Genomic DNA, 23,517 nt, shown 5'->3' with positions numbered 1-23,517 from the left:
TTAACCATCCTGTCAACCTTTGTATCATCTGTGAACTTAGATATTAAGCCTGATATACCTCCATCAATATCATTAATAAATTTAAAAAACAACAATGGACCAAGCAATGATCCCTGGGAGACTCCACTGTTAATATCAGTCCACAAAGAGCAGTGTCCATTGATAAACACTATCTTCTCCCACTCAATTATGCCTTTATCAATAGCAGTAACTTGCTCTTAATGCTGCACTGTTCCAATTTGTATAGCAATCTTTTATGTGCAACAGTATCAAAACCTTTCCTGAAATCCAAATATGTGCTATCATAATTATTATTTTCCTTCTAGTTTCTTTGTTACTGCATCATGGTATACAATCTGATTGGTCTGACAAGACTTCCTGTTAACAAATCTACGCTGAATGCAATATAATTGTATTCCTCTCTAGATGATCCTGCATTACTTCTTTAACTAACGACTCCATTAATTTCACTGGAACAGAAATTAAGCTAACAGGTATGTGATTACTCATCTCACCTTTTGATCCCCTTTGTGAATTGCTAATACAATTTGCACATCTCCAGTCCACCAAGATCTCTCATGAATCCAAAAATGCTTTGATAATTATGGCTAAAGTTTTGCATATCTCCTTTGCTGCCTTCCTTAATATAAATTGGATAGATCCCTTTGAACCTAAATGTTTTTTTAAGTTTAGCTTTAACAATTTCTCTTCCACTTTCCTCTCACTTATCAAAAAATCAATTAGCTTTCTGTTAAATTTATTGGATAGCAGATGCCAGATAAACTTCTGGTATCCCCTTCCCTAAAGAATTTTTCATATGTAGATGCAAAATACCTATTCAGTTTTTCAGCAACCAGAGCAGATCATCAACAGTCAATCCACTGATACCAAGTGAACCAATATAATTCATCCCCTTCCTTATAGTGTTTACATAAGTAGAGTCTTTTCTGCTTTTCTTTGCATGCTTTGCCAAAGACTTCTTATAAACTGCCTTAGCTTGCTCAACTTCCTTTGTAACTTTTACTGCAGACTAGTTTATATCTACCATAGGCTTCTCTCTATCACCTGTAAATTTATATTTACAGGTGATAGAGAGAAGAACTAATTCTCATTAGTTCATCTGAAAGTAGCTTTTACAATTACTTCACTGAATGCTTTCCATTTATGATGAATTGAAATTAAATAGTTATTGTGCATTGTATTCAAATGGTATTACATATAATCTTTATTATATATATTATATCTAAGTGTGTTCAGGTGCCAATTTTCATGTTGTGTGGGCTGAAAAACCTGGCATAACTCATAGGGAGAACCTTACTCCCTTTGCCTGTGATCAGCTAACTACATCTACAAGTGAAGAAGACTTTAAGAACTCCTTCAGTCTCTGAGTGTAGGATTTGAACCCAGACTTCTATTAAATAAGTGGTATGGCAAACCCATTACACTGTCATCAGATGACAGCTGTGCCACATTCTATTACCATTTGTAAATTTTTGGGAAACATTTCAGCTGATCTGTTGTCACTAGGACATTACTTTCCTTAATTATAATTTATTTTATATTGTTGTGAATTTTCTGTCATGGCAACCATCCCTTGGTTTGAAATCTGCTGATTTATCAAATTTTTCTTTTAACTTAGAACACTAATCCAGGCAAAAAGCATACCTTTCCTGAGTGTAATTTTTAATTTCCTACTTGATCACTCACATCATCAATATTCATTGGTGTATCTGTAAGTGCACAATAATTAATGCCCTGCATTTTATGAAGCACTTTTCTCTGTGGATATTAAATAAGGACATGAAATATCAGCTTGATTTTAAAAATAAACAATAGCCCTGTCTAATGAAATTATATACTTTTCATGAAATTTCATTTAAAAAGGGCATTTAAAATTTTTTGAGATCAGATGTTCCTAACACAACCAAAATCATGTGCATCATTATACATCACTGTATCTATAAATATAGATGTCAATGCATAATACTGTCCACAGTTTAATTAACTCAAGATAAATGATTCCGTAATGTTGTCATAAAAAACTGTGATAACTTGTTAATCTGTTTTCTCTTAATGTTTCCACAATCAAAGGTAAACACTTTTTTATATAAAAACAATAAACTTGACATTTAATAGACTTAGGCAGAAATACAACTAATTTGAACAAGCTGAATTCATTTAGAAAGATTCTACTATTTTATTTATTTCATTTAAAGTTATTCTCTTTTAGGCAAATTAACCTTAATAGACATAAGCAACAAAAGAGTTTACCTCTACCTCCTTTATAAAAACTAGCATCTTTAATGTGCAAATTTGTGTATATAATACTTAATTATCCAAACCCTCCTTGCTCCAGTAAAAATCATGCCTATGATACCAAAGACTTTCATTTAAAGGCCAAAAAAAAGATTTCCAAAATACACAAAGTAAGTGACAATCTAATGAATTTATCACAACTATCATTCGCAGCTAGTAAACAATAGTTGTGAATTTAATTAATGTGTTTTTAATTAATATTGATTAAAATAATAATTAAAGCTCTTATAATTTTGCTCTTAAGTTAACAAAACTAGCTAGTGCTAGTTTGTTTATTTCTAATATATTTTTCTAATATATATGTTTCTCATTAGAAACATATAAGATATGTTTCTAATGAGTCATAACACATGTGTTTGTTTCTGCTCATGTCAGTAGTCATTTATTCCTCCTCTCTGTATCTACATGTGCAATGGAACTACCAAGACATATGACAGTTTTCTACAATGGAAAAATATAACAAACATTTATTAAAGATATCCTTCTTTCATATTTAACACTGAACAACAAGGTAAGTACATTTGTTTTAAACCTTTACGTAATTATTTTTTTTTATGTAAGTAATATGGAATCACTAACAAAACTGAAGCCTACATATACTATACTGTGAATAACAATATCATTACAAGAGCATTTTTCATTGACAGCATGGGAAGAATTATATAGAAATTATTCAGCAACTTTAACAATCTCTAAATGACTAGTCATTTTAACAATAATTAATTCATATGAAATTTAAATGTAGATGTTTCTACAATATTTATCAAACACTTGTCCCCTTATAAAAAAAATTAAGGAAACAGCTCTGTGTTTAATGAAATTATATACTTTTTTGTGAAACCATATTAAGAAACAGAACTTAATAGTAAACTGTTTCTATTTTTCATTCAAAAATTTGGCAGTGCAATTGATACAAAGGTACACTAAAATTTTTTATACTCACGTATCTGATAAGCTCTTCCCTTTCTTTTTCTACATCTGAACTCCATGTGCTCATATCATTGTTAGTCTTTTGAGAAAAAGTAATGGCAGTAAGATTATCACACATCAGATCTCTTTGTGGAAACAATTCTAAGAAATCTGCATTAAAAGAAATATTTTATTATGAATTTTCATAAAGAGTTCTTGAACAATTTTTATTTATACTGTAAAAACAAAAAAAAACTTTTTAAAGTTTTTTTTTTACAGTTACAGTTTTTTTTTTTTTTTAAAGTTAAGAGCAACCACCAAACTTCAAATAAATTACTCTTCTGATAAGTTGTGTTCAAATAAATCCAGTGGGTAGTGGCTAAGAGATAAAGAGAAGTTTCGGGGGCACTATCATAGATATAAAAACAATACCAATTTGCTGTACCATAGTCCATTGTACAGCAAATTTAAAATTTGTAGAGAGTCAATACTGTCTAGAAGAAAAGAAATGGCCAAGATTTTTCCTATGCATAGGAAGTAATATTTGTTAAATGCTCATGCCAAGTAAGGTTAGATGTTAGGGTTAAATCCAATTCAGAAAGATATGTAACCTTGTCTAGAAATCTTAGAGTCAAAGATGATCATGGAAATAGCAGGTTCTTTGTGTGAAAAATACAAGAGCAATACAAGGTGTGGCTATTAAATAATGAGACTGTTGAAATAAAATAAATATGGTGAAATATTTTGTACCTTACAAGTTCAAAATAATTGTTTTGGGCTTGTACACAAATGTTCCATACATTTCTTCCAAGCACAAACATTTCTGGAAGCCGTTTTGCTTTCTTTTCCTGCTTTTTTTAGTCTGGGGGATTGTTTTATTTCCATTGCATTCACCATATTTTAGTTTCTAGGTCATACTGGAACAACCAACTTTCATTGCAAGTAATTACAGCATTCAGAAAGCCTGGATCTACCAATTTGTTTTTAAAAAATCTTCACAATCTTGGAGTCTTCTCATTCTTTGAACTTCATTCAAACATTTTTGTTACCATCTTGGCACACATTTTTCTGATGATTAAATTTTTAGTTAAAATTTGTCTAATTGTTTCTTTGTCCATATTGAATTCTGATGCAACCATTCTAATGCTTAAATAAAAATCACTTCTAATCAGTGTCCTTAACTGATCCATATTTTTTATCAGTTTTCATGGATACCAGACAGCCCAGTTATTCATTGTTTTTTCCACATTCTCTCTTCCTTCTAAAAATCTTTTATGCCATTCAAACAATAAGCTCTTGATATAGTATCCCCACAAACTTAATGTAATAACTCATAACTTTCAGTTGGTATTTTCTTTAGTTTTGTTAAAATGTGTGATTGATTTGATTTGTTGTTAGATTCTTTTGTTTGTCATTTTTCCAGCAAATTGCAAAAACCTGTCTCACTGCAAAGCAAATGAGCATGTTAAAACATGACTCGGCAGACAATTAGGAAAAGGTTCAAAGTCAACTCCCTTTGTTTCACAAGTGGTGCTGGTGTGTAGTGGCTGTATGCCACTACACACCATGGAAATAGCAGGTTCTTTGTGTGAAAAATACAAGAGCAATACAAGGTGTGGCTATTAAATAATGAGACTGTTGAAATAAAATAAATATGGTGAAATATTTTGTACCTTACAAGTTCAAAATAATTGCTTTGGGCTTGTACACAATGTTCCATACATTTCTTCCAAGCACAAACATTTCTGGAAGCCGTCTTGCTTTCTTTTCCTGCTTTTTTTAGTCTGGGGGATTGTTTTATCTTCCATTGCATTCACCATCTTTTAGTTTCTAGGTCATACTGGAACAACCAACTGTCTCATTATTTAATAGCCACACCTTGTCAGATGGGAAGAAGGCTAAGGTGAAGTTTGGGAATAACCTGAGAGATAGAAGGCAGAATGAATATGTGAGACAGGAGATAAAAACTGCACTCTGATACTTCAAGATTAGGGAGAAGAGACTTAGATGGTGGAGGAACATCCAGCACCATGGGTTTACCCACATTACCATGCATGTGCTTAGCTGCCAAGTTCCACGTCAAAGGAGGAGAGGCAGGCTGAAGATGACAATCGACGGCAGAGTGTGGCAAGATATATAAGAACTCTGCAGGAACAAGATATGTAGAGCTCACTCCAGCAGACTGCCAACCATGCTAAATGGAAGAGTTCCATCACTGACCCCTAACCGGGACAAACAGTGCAGATAAAGTAAAGTGAGTACTTTGTAAGACGGCAGTGAATTTTAGAAGTATTCAAGTTAAAGTTAAGTTTTTGCCCCATTGGAGAATTACCTGAAGGTCAGCATTAAAGAAATTTTGGGTGAATAATCAATAAGCTGAAGCTGTTTATGCAGAGCAGGGTTTTGCATACTGGAAAGCAAAATGTAGTGTGCTATGCTATCATCAACAGAAGTATAAACAGGATTTCAAGTCAGTGTAAGAAAATTATTAGTATACAAGAAGAAAACAGTGTAGAAAGAAAAGACCTTGGAGCCATCAACTATCACCCACAATACAGTCAGAGAAAAAAAATTAGCTATCCCACCACAAAAAACAGAAAGCAAACCATAAGTTTGTTTGCCTTCCATTTTGATGCTTTTCATCATGCTAAACTTGATCAAAAGGTGGAAAAATATCAAGAGCAACCATTTGGGCTTCACCAAACATTTCCAGTGAGTTTGCCCAAAGATGAGCAACTTAAGTCAAGATATCACGCCCGTGAAGTGACGCTAAAGGAATCCTTACTGCCAGTTGTTGATCAGATTGAAGTTTGAAGTAGTGCAAAAATTGGTTGTTGAGGGATTTCTCCATTACTTTGGAAAGGACTGAGGCAAATGCAATGGGATATAACTGGAATGAGCAAATTTCCATGCAGAAGGAATATAACTGGAATGAGCAAATTTCCATGCAGAAGGATTTACCGTATTTCACCATATATAAGATGCACCCTTTTTCGAAAAATTTGGGATCTAAAAACTTGGTGTATCTTATACAGTGGTTGTAGATTTTTTTTACTTGCATTTCCCGCTTTTTCACGCTTGTTATCTTTGTGCTCATTGTTTCGCACTTGTTACCGTTATATTAGGTTACGTTTTGCCATTCTTCCCAGAAATGGCTCAGAAAAGATTTTCATACAGTGCTGAATTCAAGTTAAAAGTGATCCAGTTTGCAAAAGTGAATGGAAATCGTGCTGCTGAACATACGTTTGGTCCTCCTTCAACTGAGAAAACAACCCGAGACTGGCTACGGGAAGAAGAAACCCTACTGAAAACGCCACAGCAGAAGAAGGCCATGAGAGGCAAGTCAGTAAAATGGCCTGATTTAGAGAGGGAATTGAAGATATGGATTGAAGAGCACAGGGCAATTGGAATTCCTGTGTCCACAGAGATGGTTCAGCATTAGACAAGAAGAATTGCTGATGAAAAAGAAGTTACTGATTTCAAAGAAGGACACAAATGGTGCTTAAGGTTCATGAAACGGAATGGACTAAGCATGCGTACACGCACCAGACTTGCCCAAAAGATGCCTGAAAGCTATGAGCAGAAGGTCCTTGAATTTCATTGTTTTGTCATTCAATGTCGGAAGACACATCAGTTTGAATTGGGACAGATTGCAAATATGCAAATATAAATGGACGAAGTCCCACTTCAATTTGATATCCCAAGTAACAGAACTGTTGATAAGAAGGGGGTGAAAACTGTAACTGTGAAGACAAGTGGACATGAAAAGAAGCATTATACAGTTGTTCTAGCTTGTTGTGCCGACGGAACCAAGCTGCCTCCTCTTTTTTTTTTTTTTTTTTTTTTTTTTTTTTTAATGTAAACCCCAAACACGAGAGGTATTAGAACCTATAGTACTTAGCATCGTGCTTGGGTTGGAGGTTGAGAAAATGAAAGAAGATATTTGTTCACACTGGACTTGAACTTTTGTAGACTGTAATTTTCAGGAAATACGTATGAAGGAAGGTTGTTCCAGAAAACGGCAGTTGGATGAATAAATGAAGAAGATGAAAAGTTGGTTCTGTGAGTTTGAAATTGGACAGTAAATGGATGTTGGCTGGTAGCGACATGTGTTCGTACTGTTTTGAAAGAGAGAGCGGGAATTATAGAATCCAATTCAGAAGAACAGTGCCCATGGAAGTATCTGTAGAAGAGGCATGCAGCAGAAACAGTACATCTATGAGATACCGAGTAGAGAGACTCTGTTAGAGATGAATCATTAATTAACCTAACTGCCCTCTTCTGAATGGAATCAAGAAGCCTGAGAAAGGTTTTGGGGGCACCGCCCCAGATGTGGGAACAATATTCCATGGCAGGGCAGATTTGCGATTTATACAGAGTGAGCAGCTGTTTGGAAGAAAAGTAATGCCAAGAGCGATGCAGAGGAAGCAATATTTGTAATGTGCTTGTGCTAAGAGAGATTAGAAGTCAGGGTAATCCCCAAAAGAGATATATCATTTTGCCTAGAAATCGGAGTGTCACTAAAGATAAGCATAGGAGCAGAAGAATCCTTTTCGCAAGATATAAGACAAGACTGAGTTTTAGAAGGGTTGAAATCAACTAAGTTGTCTTTGCCCCACTGGAGAATTACCTGAAGGTCGGCATTTAAGGAATTGGTAGCAGATTTTCGAGAATTTGATGCTGATTGAGCAGGACAAGGTTTCTCAAAATGGAAAGTCGAATGCAATGTGCTATCATCGGCAAAACTATGGAGAGGATTTCCAGTCAATGGAAGAAGGTCATTAATATACAAGAGGAAAAGAGTGGGGGAAAGAACTGAACCTTGGGGGACACCGGCATTAGTGGAGAAGTTAGAAGACAGAGCCATCTACCATCACCCTCAGTGAGCGATCAGAGAGAAAACTGGATAACCAATTACTAAAAACAGTTGGCAAACCATAAGATGGAAGCTTGTTTAGAAGACCTTTATGCCAAACACAATCAAAAGCCTTTGAGATGTCAAGAGCAACTACTTGTGTTTCCCCGAACCTTTCCATTGAATTTGTCCATAAATGGGCCAGAATATCACCAGTATTCAATAAGCCAGAATATCACCAGTGGATCGACTGACGGAATCCATACTGGCGATCATTGATCAGACGGAAGGTTTCTATGTAGTTTAAGAGTTGGCGGTTAATTGATTTCGCCATTACTTTAGAAAGAGTAGGAGTAATTGCAATGGGACGATAATTGGATGGGAGGGATTTTTAACCCTTTTTAGGAACTGGCTGGATATGAGCAAATTTCCAAGCAGAAGGAAAAACACCTTTGGAATAAGAAAGTGAAAAAAGGTGGCAAAGGATAGGACTAAGTTCAGGAGCACAGATTTTGAGAACAAGTGGAGAAATACCATCGGGTTCTGGAGCTTTCTTAGCATCAAGATTCTTCAAAATCCTTTAGACGGAAGACCACAGGAGGCATTGAATGGAGTGTGTTGAGAATGGTGGGAGGTGTTTTACAAAGATCATTAATACATGAGTTGGAAGGAAAATCCGATGCTAGCAGGTCAGCTTTATCCTTGGCTGAAGTGACAACAGAACCATCTGGTTTTGACAGAGGTGGGAGCAGAGATGGGCAAAAGTTGCGGCCAATAGCTTTGGCAAGAAACCAGAATGCTCGGCTACCATTAGGGCAAGAAGCAAGTTTTCTTTTCTTAGCCTGTTCAAACTCTAGTTTGGACTGATTGATAACTGCTTTACAATTGTTGCGAGCTTTGGTGTACGATAAAAATGAAACTTTAGAATTAGAAACAAGCCAATTGCGATATGCAACATTCTTCTCTTGAACAGCCTTAGCACATTTATTGGAAAACCAAGGTTTAGATAAAGGATGAGATTTTAAAGTGGAGTGTGGGATAAAGGATTCCATTCCTGCAAGAATAATTTCACAGACACGATCTGAGCAAACGTTGACATCAGAAGTTTTGAAACAGTAATCCGACCAAGGAAAAGAAGAAAAGAAGTCTCGCAGGAGACTTGTTTTCTTCTTTTGGAGAAGAAACAACCACCAAGTTGTGATCTGAAGTGCCTAACGGACCTCTCACTTTGACCGTGTACTTAGAAGGGTTGTTTGTGAGAAAAAGATCAAGCGTATTGGCTGTATGATTAGGATTGTCCGGTAATTTGTGCAAGGTCATTAGTAGTTGCAAAAGCCTCAGCATCTCGACCAGCTGGGTCGGTGTGACTAGAAAATGGAAGCCAGCTGGAGTTGTGAACATTAAAATCGCCAAGGAAAATTACCTCATTGTTAGGAAAGTTGGACTGGAGAAAGAGTTGCAAAGAGAGAAAGTCAAAGAGCTCCAAGTGATTAGTGGAATTGGGAGAACTGTAGAGACAACAGATGAATTTGACAGAATGAGGTAGAGAGATTTTAAGCCAGAGAAGATCAAAGAGAGGAGATTCAAAATTTCCAAGCTCTCTGACAGGAATATCAGAATGGACATATGCACAAGTACCACCTTTGAGGCGAAAGGAATCATACAGCAAATAATTTGGGCACCTGAGATGAGCAGTAGTTGAATCAACTGATAACTGAGATTCTGTCAGAAAAAGTACATGGGGTTTGGCAGACTGCAAGTAGAAATGGACATCGTTGAGAAATGGACGAATTGAGACCACGTATATTCGTAAAATGAATTAGGAAGTGCTTGGGAGGTTTAGATCTTTTCGTAGATAAGCTTGCTCTATTAGTTTGAGAATTCATGGCGTATTCATCCTATGCTGATTTTCAAACGCAAAACAATGCCAAAAGAAGACATTCCTCGAAGAGTGATTGTCCACATTCATAACAAGGGCTGGATGGATCAGGATGGGATGAAGATCTGGTTTGAGAAAAGTTTGGAGCAGGAGACCAGGTGGTCTCTTATGCAAACCTGCCCTATTGGGCAGGTTTGCATAAACACATAACAAAAAACACAAAGAAGATTGCTGCAGAGCAAAAAACAAAACTTGCCGTCATACCCGGAGGCTTGACATCCCAGCTCCAACCACTTGATGTCAGCATTAACAAACCCTTCAAAGCTGCTATGAGAGACGAATGGAACCAATGGATGAAGTCTTCTGGGGATAATTTGACATCAGCAGGAAGAGTGAAGAAACCAACTATAGGAGAAGTTTGTACCTGGGTGAAAAGATCCTGGGATAATATCAAGATTGAGATCGTTGTCAAGTCATTTAAGAAGTGTTGAATTTCAAATGCTATAGATGGAACTGAGGACGAGGCAATATATGAAGACAGTGATTTGTCATTAGACACAGATGAGGACAAGCTAATGGATGGGAGTTTTGACAGTGATGAGGAGTTGTATGAATTTTATGATGAATAAAACTTCAGTTCAATAACTTTATGTAATACATTTTTTTTCAAATTTCGGGCCCCAAAATTAAGGTGCGTCTTATACATGGGGAAATACAGTAACTGGAATGAGCAAATTTCCATGCAGAAGGAATATAACTGGAATTAGCAAATTTTCATGCAGACACTAGTGAAATAAGAGGATGTAAAAAGGGTACACAAAACAGGAGTAAATTTCAAAGAATAAGTTTTGAAAACAAGAAGAAAGGCCATCGGGACCAGGAGACATCTTAGCATCAATATTATTTGGGAATCTTCTAATGCCCTTCTGTGGATGAACAGAGAAGACACTAGATGAAATGTATTTTGCAAAGGGAGATGATATATAAAATTCATCAATGGAAGAGTTAGAGGAAAAGTAGAATGCTAATCAGTCAGCTTTATCTTTAAATGAGGATACAATACAACCATCACAATGTATCATAGGTAGAAGTATGGATGGCGAGCATTACAAACAACTGCCTTTGCAAGAGACCAGAAAACTTGACTACGATTTGGCATAAAAAAAAAAAAAAGCAGATTTTCTACTCTTAGCCTGTTAAACTCCAATTTGGTTTGATTAATAATTTTTACAACTGTTGTAAGCAAAAAATGGAAATTTATTTTCCGCTCACATTTATATTCAAATCTCCAGCAGATGCTGGAAGTCAGACCTTTGTATTTATTATGAACAGTCTTAGTATGTTTACTGGAAAACCTAGGTTTAGAGAGAGAGAGGTTTGTTTGGAGGAAACTATTACCAAGTTGTAATCTAATGTGCTTCAAGGACCATTAATGTTAATTGTGTACTTTGTAAGGGTCAGGTGAGGAAAATATTGAAAGTGTTAAGTATGTATGAGACAAGACTGGTATTTTAGTAGGTAAATAAATTGTGCAAAGTCACCAGTAATCACAAAAACCTCAGCATTTCTACCAGCTGGGTTCATGTACTATAAAATTAAGCCAACTGAACATATGAATATTCAAATCACTAAGGAAAATTACTTCACTGTTAGGCATCAAAGAAAGAAAGTCAAAGATCTGGGTGATTTTTAGAGTTGGGAGAACTTTAAAGGTTGTTATTTGTTATTTGGTTTTTTTTAGGAGCATTAGCAACTAAGGCCATATTGCTCCTAGGATATACGGTGGTCATTCCCCGACCTTTCCGCATCCTCCGTATTTGGTGGTCACAGGCTCGAACTCCGGTCTAATCAAGAAGCGTGTGCTACTCACTGCTGCTCCTGTCCACCTGGCTACGGAGGCCCCGACTTTAAAGGTAACAGATGAATTTGACAAAATGGGGCAAAGATTTTAAGTCAGAGGTTATTTAGATCAAAGGTGAAGAGATAAGCCCCATCTTTAAAGTAAAAGGCAATGAACAAATAATTAGGAGGCAAATGAGATGAGTGGCAGTTGAATCAACCAATAACCATGAATGTCAGAAAAAGAGTAAAGTTTGATAGATCGAAGGAGAAAATGAACATTCCTGAGGTTGGAAATGACAATACATATATTTGTGAAATGAATTAAGAAATTTTTTAGTAAGTTAAGTCTTTTCGCACACAAGTTTGTTCAAATTAGTTTGAATTTTTTATGGTGCATTGCATAAACTAAAGGTTTTGGGAGAATGCTTATAAATTGATGAAATTTTTTAGATATGGTGAATGCACATACAGCAAGAACATATTAAGTTCCTTGACATAATCTGGCCTTGGTGGTGTCCTTGCATAGGTATATAATGTCAGAGCGAGCTGATTACATGCAGTGAAATTATAAGCAAGTGGATCTGAAAGCCCCCTAAGGCATTTAAGACCAACTGATCCAGTGAACTTATAGAGTATCCAACTTGTGAAAACTGTTTTAAAGCTGTGCTCTTCAAATGCAAGGAATTTTGGATTTCATTGTGATGCCTGTCACAGCTTCAAGATACACACTACAAAAAATTAGCCACTTATGGTATGTAGGACATAACAGATTGAACACGTATATTCTGCACTAGTTTGCTTACATCACTGAAATCAGAGTATAAATGTTAACCCATTATCTCTATAAACCAGCTGTGGCCATAGAAGCAAAGGTTTACACCATGAAAAATGGGGTGCAGAAAAGATTTTAGTGCATGGCAAAAAGAGTGATAGCATTTGTCAAGTCTAAAGGATAAAAGTAGCTAAAGAAGTAGCTGAATTTGCTGATGTTTCAGAAAGAATAATAGTAAGAATTTTTAACCCCTGTGAAGAGTACACCCATCCATTAGTTACAGTGGCCATTAAATGTAGATAAAAGATTATCTACCAGAGTAACATCAATGTCAACTTTAGTACTCCACAATTATCACATTTCCTTTTGATCTACATCATTATTATTTTTTTTAAATGAAGAAGTTTGGACATAAACAAAATAATGCATTTTCTTTAAAAATAATTTATATGATCATTAAAAAAATCTGAATTTAAAATTAGTGGAATCTTTCTCTCCAATTCTGATAGCATGCTACTGTCATGTGCTTTAAGAGCAGCACAAACTGTTGAGCACCAATACTAAAGGATGTTGAAGTTTCATTTTCACAAGTGAAAACAACGTGCTGGCATAAATAACTCAAGCAATAACAAAAAATACATTAGTTTAGTTTCCATAACTGATGCACTCTGCATAGAAACACGTACTTCTTCCCATAGCAACAAATTATGCCATACCCAACAAGAACAAACATGCAAACCCCAAGGGTTTTATTTTCAAAATATACATTTTCAATATAAAATGTGTTTACGATAGAGGGAAAAATGTAGAATGAAAAAAAAAAAAAAAAAACTTTCAATTATTTCTTACCAATAAAAGGTTTTAAAAAGGTAGCAACTGAATGGGGGGGGCCATTGCTTTCCCTAGTCTAATAGTGACTTCCCACTTGTCTGGGGTTAAGGAATGGTACAAGATGAAATCAACAGCAGAATTGTAGTCAAAAAGTCTTCACTGAACAATTCATAAAAGGCTTTAAAAGTCTTTTATTAGAACTATGGTCTTTACTAAGTGATCATAACTGACAACAAATATTGCATCTAGTAAATGAGAGAGGAAAAAAAAAAAAAAAGATTTCAAACAAGACAAATAAGTAACCTTTTGCAAATAGTTAACTAAGGACCTCACCAGCTGATTTCTGCAAGAATTACAAAGAGTATTGCATAACATGAACATTTGAAGTAGGGTCCCCCTAAAATAAGATAGTGTTAAAAGGTATGGGAAAAAAAAAAAAAAAAAAACTGGAGTACTGATGACTGGAAAGCTGTTATATGGTCTGACAAATCCAAATACTGCCTACACTCTAATGATCAGTGAGTATGGGATTCTAGCCTTGTTTTGTTCAGGGCTATACATGTAATAGAAAAGGCCTACCTCCATGAGGTTGGTTGGGACATGTGCTGCAAAGCAGGTTTTTCAGGTGATCCTTGTTTTCTGGTGGCTAAAAGGATGACACAACAACACTAACAACAGAACCCAAACTTATTTCACAAACCACACTTGCATACATTGACCTCATTTACAGTGACTGTATTCTTCACAAGAGAACTTGGCAGATTTGAACTTGTGTTCCAAGAGCTGCCCTACCGTTGACACTTGGGTACCAGCACTAGGATACAGGCATAGTTGTGGCCCACCTCTCATGGTGAACACTGGCACTGAGTAGGCTTTCCATGTGATTGCCTTCTTGGTGGCAAAGTAGGCAGAAAAAACTAAACAATGCTTATACTGCACAAACATAACTGTAAAATACCTGAATTTTACCTATCACCTGCCTTCAAGCTACCCCTATACCAAGCACCGAATAGGACAAAAGTGATACTGTCACTGTTCCAGTATAATGAATGATTTGGACTGAATCATTCACTATATTGGTAAGTTTTACTTATTTTAATCTTCTTTGTATTTACACATAAGCATCCCTCCTCGTTAGTATATTTATTGTCTTGTTTAGTTAATACATTAGTATTAAGGTGACTACACAATACCCAATTGTTACTTAAGGTTTTGGTACAGTGCCTACACATATGTATGTACATACCTGTATACTCTTGTGAGATGAAGTTCATCAACTAGAGTACGAGCAAGATACCATAGAAGGATCAGATGAAGATCATAAACATGTCACTAGACCCACACCACCATCTAGAGACACATAAGGTATATTACTTATTCATGTTAGAGATATTAGTATGAGATGTTCTACCCTCATATATACAGGGTGTCTCAAAAATACACGGCATAATTTCAGGAATGAGTTCCTCATAAATAAAAATTATGTTCCTCACAATAAAAATATTTTATATCAACAGAGTTCCAGAAATGCTTGGTTTCCGAGTTTTGAAGGTCTGTCTATGACACTTAACTGTTCACATTACCTTACAGTAACTGTTCAAAATGTCCACCTTCTGCCTGAATACAGGCCTCACATCAACGTCTCATGGACTCGCAAAGATGATGCCAAATTCCTGGCATGTTTCATATTGTCTCACAACCTGCCACAATTCGATTACGGAGAGTTTCCACATCAGCTACCGGAGTCGAATACACCAATTACTTTAAATGGCCCCACAAGAAGAAATCTAGTGGGTTTAAATCAGTGAGCATGGAGGCCAGGCAGTTGGTCCACCTCTACCTATCCACTGACCAGGAAACCTTCGATTCAGGTAACTGCGGGCTAGGTGGCTGAAATGTGCGGAAGTGACATGGTGCATGAAGTGTGCTTGTTGACGAATGATCAGTGGCGTGTTGTCCAAGAAACCAGGCATGTTGTTTTCCAGAAAGTTTCTGTACGACTGCCCTGTGAGTTTGTTTGGAAGTACATAGGGCCCAAATAACTTATCACCAAAAACACTTGCCCAGATATTGAGGCTGAACCGCTGTTGGTGATGGGATGGAAGAATTGCATGTGGGTTTTCCTCAGCCCAAACATGCTGATTGTGAAAGTTTTGGATTCCGTCTTGTGTGAACTGTGCTTCAACTGTGAATATCACTAAGGCAGGAAAGTGAGGAGTTGTCCACACTGCTGCATGAACCATTGGCAGAACATTACTAGCGCAGGGTAATCTGCTGGTGACAAGGCCTGTATCCGTTGCAGATTGTAAGGATAGAGTTGGTGTTCTCGCAACACTCTCCAAATAGTCAAACATTGAACAGCCAGTTGCATTGCAATTCTGCATGTGCTGATTCCAGGAGTGGCATGCACAACATCCAAAATCTCCTCTACTTCAGGAGTCGTAGATCTTGGTCGTCCTCTGTCGGCAGCACTAGGTGTAAAGGTCCCATGTTCACAAAAAGGCAGCGATGGATACATTCAAACGTTTTCCTGTCTGGACATCTTCGTTCTGGGAACCTTTCGTGGTACAAACAATGAGCCTCCAGAGCACTGCCGTCCGCCAAACCGTACATAAAGTGCATATCTGCTTGCTCCTGATTTGAGTACATGGTCAGAATGGAAAACCACCAGATTCTGTCAGTACCTTGTGATGCATTACTGTAACACGCACGCTCTCCAGGCCCTGACAGGGACTCTTCCCCTAGACCAGGAAATAGTTCTCCGCGGCCTAACATATCAACTCTCGTGAGGGATGGGAGGCTAACTACCTGAACTTCACCGTGGACCCTGAAACCGACCACAAAGTGGAATGCAAGCGTCTCCTCGCACACCTCAACCAGAGCTTTTCCATTTTTCCATTTATTTGTACACACAATTCTTTACATTTTAAATACAAGAACTTACAGAGAATATATATATACAATTTTATATACATTAGCATTATCATTCTCATTATACCTATATATATACTATATTATATATGAACACGTGTGTGTGTGTGTGTGTGTGTGTGTGTGTGTGTGTGTGTGTGTGTGTGTGTGTGTTTTACCTGTATCAAGGGTGGCTCCTAGGCCTTAGCCCATCTCCACCTTGCACGTCTGTGGTGGTGCAGAAACTCAGCAAGCTTTTTATCGCTTGTGTATGTCCACCTTGCCACCAGGGAGCAGCCAACACCCAGGCAGCCGCTGCCTGCCCCCAGGCACAAGCAGCCAAGCCTGGGTCTACTATTACCTTTAGTGCCATGGGCACAAATCCCACACCCACCGGAGATAGTGCAATACCGGTGGGTGCCAGCAATCCCGTCCCCAGGTTGCCCAAACCTGGAAACCAGCAGAAAAAAAAAAAAAAAAAAACGAAGTAAATATTTACATATGTACAAAATATAATAAAATTTTGACTCTAAATCCTAGTAATACAATTCAATTTACATATCTGACAAGTCATCCTATTTATATTTAATGGGATACCAACATTTATATTAACTGCTCAGCTGTCAGATTTATACTCGATTTTGGATTTGAGTTCTTAGTTGAAGTCTTTTCTTAAAGACCGATTCTGCAAAGGTCTGGAAAGTCTCAAAGTTTGTTTTGTTCTCAACTAGTATTTTCACGTTGTCCTCAGCTAGACCTGGAACCTGATTAAGTAGCAATACTCGATGGTCTGTATATTGCGGACAAAACAGTAAAACATGGATCCAGTCCTCCATTTGACCACAGGTGCAAAAAGGATCCGGCTCCAAACCTCTGTCAAAAAGTTTGGCCCTCAGAGATCCATGGCCTGTTAATAAATACGTCGTAAACATGCTTGGTGCAAACCACGAAACAGAAGGTTGAGTAGAAGCAAACTCAACATTTTCAATATACTTCTTTGTGACTTCGCCGTGCACAGACTCATTCCATCTACTTTGCCAAATACTAATCATTTCACTCCATAATCTTTTCCATTCTGTCTTTAAGTTACTAACTGGGTCGGTTGTAATTCCCATAATAGATACCTGCAGTCCTTTCTTATGTTTATAAATCAAGCCACGGTATAAGATAAATAAATCTAAAGGCAGTTCTCCTCCAAGAATTTGGAGGGCATTGTTTGATACTGTACGAGGGGCATTGTTTAGTGCCAGAAGCATTGTCCTTTGAATTGATAGTAACTTGTTTTTAATTTTCACCTTAACGATGTTCTGGTGCCAAATACCTGCTCCATACGAAACTATAGGCAGAAATATTGCTTTATAATATAGTTTCAAGGTCTTTTTATTCAAACCCCAGTCTCTTTTGGAGATTCTTATGACCGAAGCAGTAAAATTTCTAATTTTTTCCTTCAGTTTGGTGACATGAGGGAGAAAGGTTAATTTATCATCAAGAATTATGCCAAGATATTTGTTTTGAGGAACATAAGGTATCTGTAAACCATTCAGTCGAATTCTTGGTGGTCTTCCGTAATTAAAGTGGTTTTTAAATGTCATGAAATTCGTTTTACTCGGAGATATCTTGAGCTTGTTGATGTCAGCCCATGCCACCAAATCATCTAAGATGGGTTGAATTTTGTCCTCTAATACCTTACGTGACCTTCCTTCTATGGCAATCACGAGATCATCGGCGTAGGCCACCTTTAGAGAATCCTCGTGTGATTTCGTGAGCCACTGATCTAGTACGGCATTCCAGAGGAGAGGCCCAACACCGACCCCTGGGGGCATCCTCTCGAAACCTGGGCCTTGTAAGACAGATGCTTTGCCTTGACCATGATGTATCTCTCATTAAAGTATGATCTCAGTACCCTGTACACATAATTATCACATTTAGCCAGCCTTAAAGACCTGAGGGCACTCTCCCACCAGAGGGAGTCGAAAGCGCCCTCAAAGTCCACAAAAATTGCCAAAACATATTTAGAAGATGAATTCTGGATAAAGTTCATCACCGTAAGAATAGCATCGTCGGTGGACCTCCCTTTTTTGAAGCCAAACTGACAGTTTGAGCATAGTTCGTTTTCCTCAAATTTCTTTAGTATTCTGGGAGCCAGAAGACGTTCATATAACTTTCCCAGATTAGCAAGTAAGGAAATTGGTCTGTAAGCACGGGGATCGGATATATTTTTCCCTGTCTTGTGAAGAATCTTGAGCAATGCCAGTTTCCACTGATTTGGAAAGTATCCTTCCAGGAGGCATTTGTTCAAGAGATTTAGCAGTACTTGTGGGTAAAAGTTGAAAAACTTGACGATAACAAGATTCTCCACAAGGTCAATTCCGGGGCATTTTTTGCTGTTTAGTCCAGCTATGGCAGAACCCAACTCCAACAGATTGAAACACTCAATATCAGTTGAACCCGTGTACATACTGTTTTCAAGACGTATCTTGCCTTGCTCCAATGTATCCAACTCTGGAATATCTTTAGGGAACAGACTTGACACTATAGCATGTACCGTGGAGCTCCAGTCCTCAGATTCTGCTCCGTTTATTCTTACTGTATTGTACACTTCTCCACAGATTAATTTGTTTCTGGAGATTTTGTAAACTAATCCCTACGGTTCTGAATTTCCAACCTGTTTGACAAATCCTTGCCAACAATCTATTTTAGCATTAGCTATTTCTTTGTGGTATCTCCTTCGAAGATCTCTATAAGAATCCTTGTATGCTTGAACATCCTGTCGAGACAGATGTCTGTGATTTTGATATTCCTTCCTTGCGTTCTGAACTTGCGATCTTAAATTTGCAAGATCTGAGTTCCACCAAGGGACAGGAGTTGTCTTGTTGTGTTTTTTCTTTGCTGTGTAATCCGTGGCCAGATACAGCTGGGTTTGAACAAAATCAACAATCTCCTCAGCCTATTAAGGGATTCGATCATTTCGGTCGTAAAGACAGCAGAGAGGAAATCTTTAAATTTGTTCCATTTAATAGTCTTAATGGAAAATCTCCTAAGATCAGTAAGTTGAAGGTCATCAACTCGCTGCCCAGGAAGAAGACCATAAACTATGGCACGGTGGTCACTGTTGATTAACTCTGGGACAACATCCCAATGAGAGATACAACAATCAATTTTGACAGAGGTCAGAGTAATATCAATGTTGCTTTCACCGTTGACGGTCGAAAAAGTGTAGGGTTTATTAGGCAAATTTTGAACAGTAAGTCCATGAGCAAGAATAACATCTTCCAGGGCCGAACCACGAGGGTCATTAAACCCGCTATGCCACATATTGGATTTTGCATTTACATCACCAGAAATTATCAAGTTTTTCGAGGCAAACTTTGTACATAATCTATCTATACTGTGCAGAGCCAATTGGAAGTCTTCTGACGGCGGGCAATAGAGAGAAACGATATAGAAATTTCTAAATTTCGAGGAGACAAGCACACAGACTGCGTTCTGAGAACACTCACCAGAAATAGAGGTGACCACTGAATCGTTATTCAGAATGACGATAGCTGTCTTGGGCGAACTGTCAAGCGAGTGCACAATTCTTGCAGAAGTTGGGAAGCCCATTAGCTTAAATGCTCTACCACCAATTTGTGCAGAGCAATAAGGTTCCTGAATACAAATAATATCCATTTTATTCTCAAATGCCGCCACCCTTATCTCGTCCATAGTTGCTCTAGCTCTTTGGCCGTTAATTTGCAGGATTTTAATGCCCTGGTAAGAATAATTTACACTCAAAAGAGGATTTGGATTAGCCGTGTTATTCATATTGTGTTCTCTTTTCTGTCAATTCCACCGCTCTTATGTATTCGGGACAGCAGCTATCACGAACAGAATGTTGAAAATCTCGATTTCTCCTCTTACAGTTGACACATTTTGGTGGCTCCTCTTTGTGCGTGCATTCCGAGAAGACGTGGCCTCCATTGGCACAATGGCCGCACGAGACTGTTTTGTGCGAACAGTTTTGCGCTGAATGTCCATACCCCAGACAGCGAAAACATTTAGAAACAGCTGTAAAATGATGAAACCTGTGTGAGGAGAACCCCAGAAAAATACGATCATTTTGCATTATATATTTGTATATTTTTGGAGCTAATCCAATGACCCATTGGATTAGCTCCTGGATTAGCACTGAGAAGCTGATTTAACTGGGAATCCGTTGTCTGAATCAGGAAAAAACGTACCATGATTATGTCTGATTCAGACAACGAATTCCCAGTTAAATCAGCTTCTCAGCGCTTTTTAAAGCAAGCTGGAAAAGAGGGCCCAAAACGGACTGACGTAGATGCTGGGGAGCAGATAGCTAAGACAGCAAATGTAAAAACTGTTGGTAAAAAAGGAGAAAAGGAATTGCTAACATCTAGCTTTGCCAAAACTAAGACAGTGATCAAAAAATGTGTTCAGATCTCCAATACTGATGAAAAGAAAAACTCTCTTACTTCGGATTTCAGTGAAGTAAAGGTATGTAAGAATCATGATGCACAGGATACCTCAAACTTAAGTTTTCTGAGTAATCAAGAAATTGAATACTCTGAAGTAGATAAAAATCCTGAAAAGGAACAAGCTTTGCCCAAGTCTGACTTGACACAAAACACTTCTTTTGTGGAAGGATTTGATTTTTCTGAACCTCTTGACCCAACAAGGGTATATAATACAATTACAAAAATTAAAAGATCTCTAGGGGAATACTTAGCATCCGAATCGAGTAAGGTAACAAAGGTTGCCTCTAATTGTATCCAGGGTTTATGGTCAGATTTTGAGGCTGTAACTACTGCACTAATAATTGAGAATGAGCGTTTAAAAGTCAAGGCAGGGGAATTGCAAATAAGAGCAAACCTTTTTGAAAGCCTTTTTAAAGAAGATCCTAAACTTACGTCTTATGCGGACGTTGTTAGAGAAGACACTGGAACTTGGGCACAATGTCCGGCTGATCGGACTATCCCCTCAGGAGTTATTACTAAAGAACACAAAAGTGTATCTGAATCCAGAACTACAGAATATGATAAACCCAGGAACAAAAGTGCGGTTAGTAGTGATCCTAACAATATATTAATATTAAAGCCTTCACCTGACAGTTCAATATCCAGTGGTCAGGACATAAAAAACAAGGTCACCGACACAATAAGAAAAGAGCACAAAAATATCAAGATTAAAAACATTAGATTGTTAAGAAACAATGGTGTTCTAGTCGAAACGACGAACTATATAGATGCAAAAACCATTTGCAATTCCATAACGCTGACTGGTATTGGTCTGGCTATGGATAAACCCCGTTTGCAACGTCCCACTGTTCTAATATACAATATCCCCAAGGATTATTCCAAAGAGGACATTGTAGAGGATCTCTACATTAAAAACTTGAAAGACTTTGGCTGTAGCTTGGAAGAGGTGAGGCAAGGAACCACTTTCAGGTTCAGTTCTGGTGCAGGGAATCGTGTTACTAACTGGGTCATTGGATTAGCTCCAAAAATATACAAATATATAATGCAAAATGATCGTGTTTTTCTGGGGTTCTCCTCACACAGGTTTCGTCATTTTACAGCTGTTTCTAAATGTTTTCGCTGTCTGGGGTATGGACATTCAGTGCAAAACTGTTCGCACAAAACAGTCTCGTGCGGCCATTGTGCCAATGGAGGCCACGTCTTCTCGGAATGCACGCACAAAGAGGAGCCACCAAAATGTGTCAACTGTAAGAGGAGAAATCGAGATTTTCAACATTCTGTTCGTGATAGCTGCTGTCCCGAATACATAAGAGCGGTGGAATTGACAGAAAAGAGAACACAATATGAATAACACGGCTAATCCAAATCCTCTTTTGAGTGTAAATTATTCTTACCAGGGCATTAAAATCCTGCAAATTAACGGCCAAAGAGCTAGAGCAACTATGGACGAGATAAGGGTGGCGGCATTTGAGAATAAAATGGATATTATTTGTATTCAGGAACCTTATTGCTCTGCACAAATTGGTGGTAGAGCATTTAAGCTAATGGGCTTCCCAACTTCTGCAAGAATTGTGCACTCGCTTGACAGTTCGCCCAAGACAGCTATCGTCATTCTGAATAACGATTCAGTGGTCACCTCTATTTCTGGTGAGTGTTCTCAGAACGCAGTCTGTGTGCTTGTCTCCTCGAAATTTAGAAATTTCTATATCGTTTCTCTCTATTGCCCGCCGTCAGAAGACTTCCAATTGGCTCTGCACAGTATAGATAGATTATGTACAAAGTTTGCCTCGAAAAACTTGATAATTTCTGGTGATGTAAATGCAAAATCCAATATGTGGCATAGCGGGTTTAATGACCCTCGTGGTTCGGCCCTGGAAGATGTTATTCTTGCTCGTGGACTTACTGTTCAAAATTTGCCTAATAAACCCTACACTTTTTCGACCGTCAACGGTGAAAGCAACATTGATATTACTCTGACCTCTGTCAAAATTGATTGTTGTATCTCTCATTGGGATGTTGTCCCAGAGTTAATCAACAGTGACCACCGTGCCATAGTTTATGGTCTTCTTCCTGGGCAGCGAGTTGATGACCTTCAACTTACTGATCTTAGGAGATTTTCCATTAAGACTATTAAATGGAACAAATTTAAAGATTTCCTCTCTGCTGTCTTTACGACCGAAATGATCGAATCCCTTAATAGGCTGAGGAGATTGTTGATTTTGTTCAAACCCAGCTGTATCTGGCCACGGATTACACAGCAAAGAAAAAACACAACAAGACAACTCCTGTCCCTTGGTGGAACTCAGATCTTGCAAATTTAAGATCGCAAGTTCAGAACGCAAGGAAGGAATATCAAAATCACAGACATCTGTCTCGACAGGATGTTCAAGCATACAAGGATTCTTATAGAGATCTTCGAAGGAGATACCACAAAGAAATAGCTAATGCTAAAATAGATTGTTGGCAAGGATTTGTCAAACAGGTTGGAAATTCAGAACCGTAGGGATTAGTTTACAAAATCTCCAGAAACAAATTAATCTGTGGAGAAGTGTACAATACAGTAAGAATAAACGGAGCAGAATCTGAGGACTGGAGCTCCACGGTACATGCTATAGTGTCAAGTCTGTTCCCTAAAGATATTCCAGAGTTGGATACATTGGAGCAAGGCAAGATACGTCTTGAAAACAGTATGTACACGGGTTCAACTGATATTGAGTGTTTCAAT

General features: G+C 37.6%; 1 protein-coding gene across 2 annotated transcripts in view; it reads right to left on the bottom strand.

Annotated features, from left to right (window-relative positions):
- LOC150091033 (cobalamin trafficking protein CblD) overlaps positions 1-23,517 on the bottom strand; it is a 170,308-nt gene that overhangs the window by 45,889 nt on the left and 100,902 nt on the right. For both annotated transcript variants that reach the window (XM_090373983.1, XM_090373974.1), the window contains exon 6: positions 3,260-3,396. In XM_090373983.1, the coding sequence (XP_090230109.1) occupies positions 3,260-3,396 (137 nt within the window). The remainder of the gene's footprint in view (positions 1-3,259; positions 3,397-23,517) is intronic.

Source organism: Mastigoproctus giganteus, chromosome 1 (genome assembly GCF_048544385.1).
Source record: "Mastigoproctus giganteus isolate SK-2022 chromosome 1, ASM4854438v1, whole genome shotgun sequence".
Classification (NCBI taxonomy): domain Eukaryota; kingdom Metazoa; phylum Arthropoda; class Arachnida; order Uropygi; family Thelyphonidae; genus Mastigoproctus; species Mastigoproctus giganteus.
This window is presented reverse-complemented; position numbering and strand designations above follow the sequence as displayed.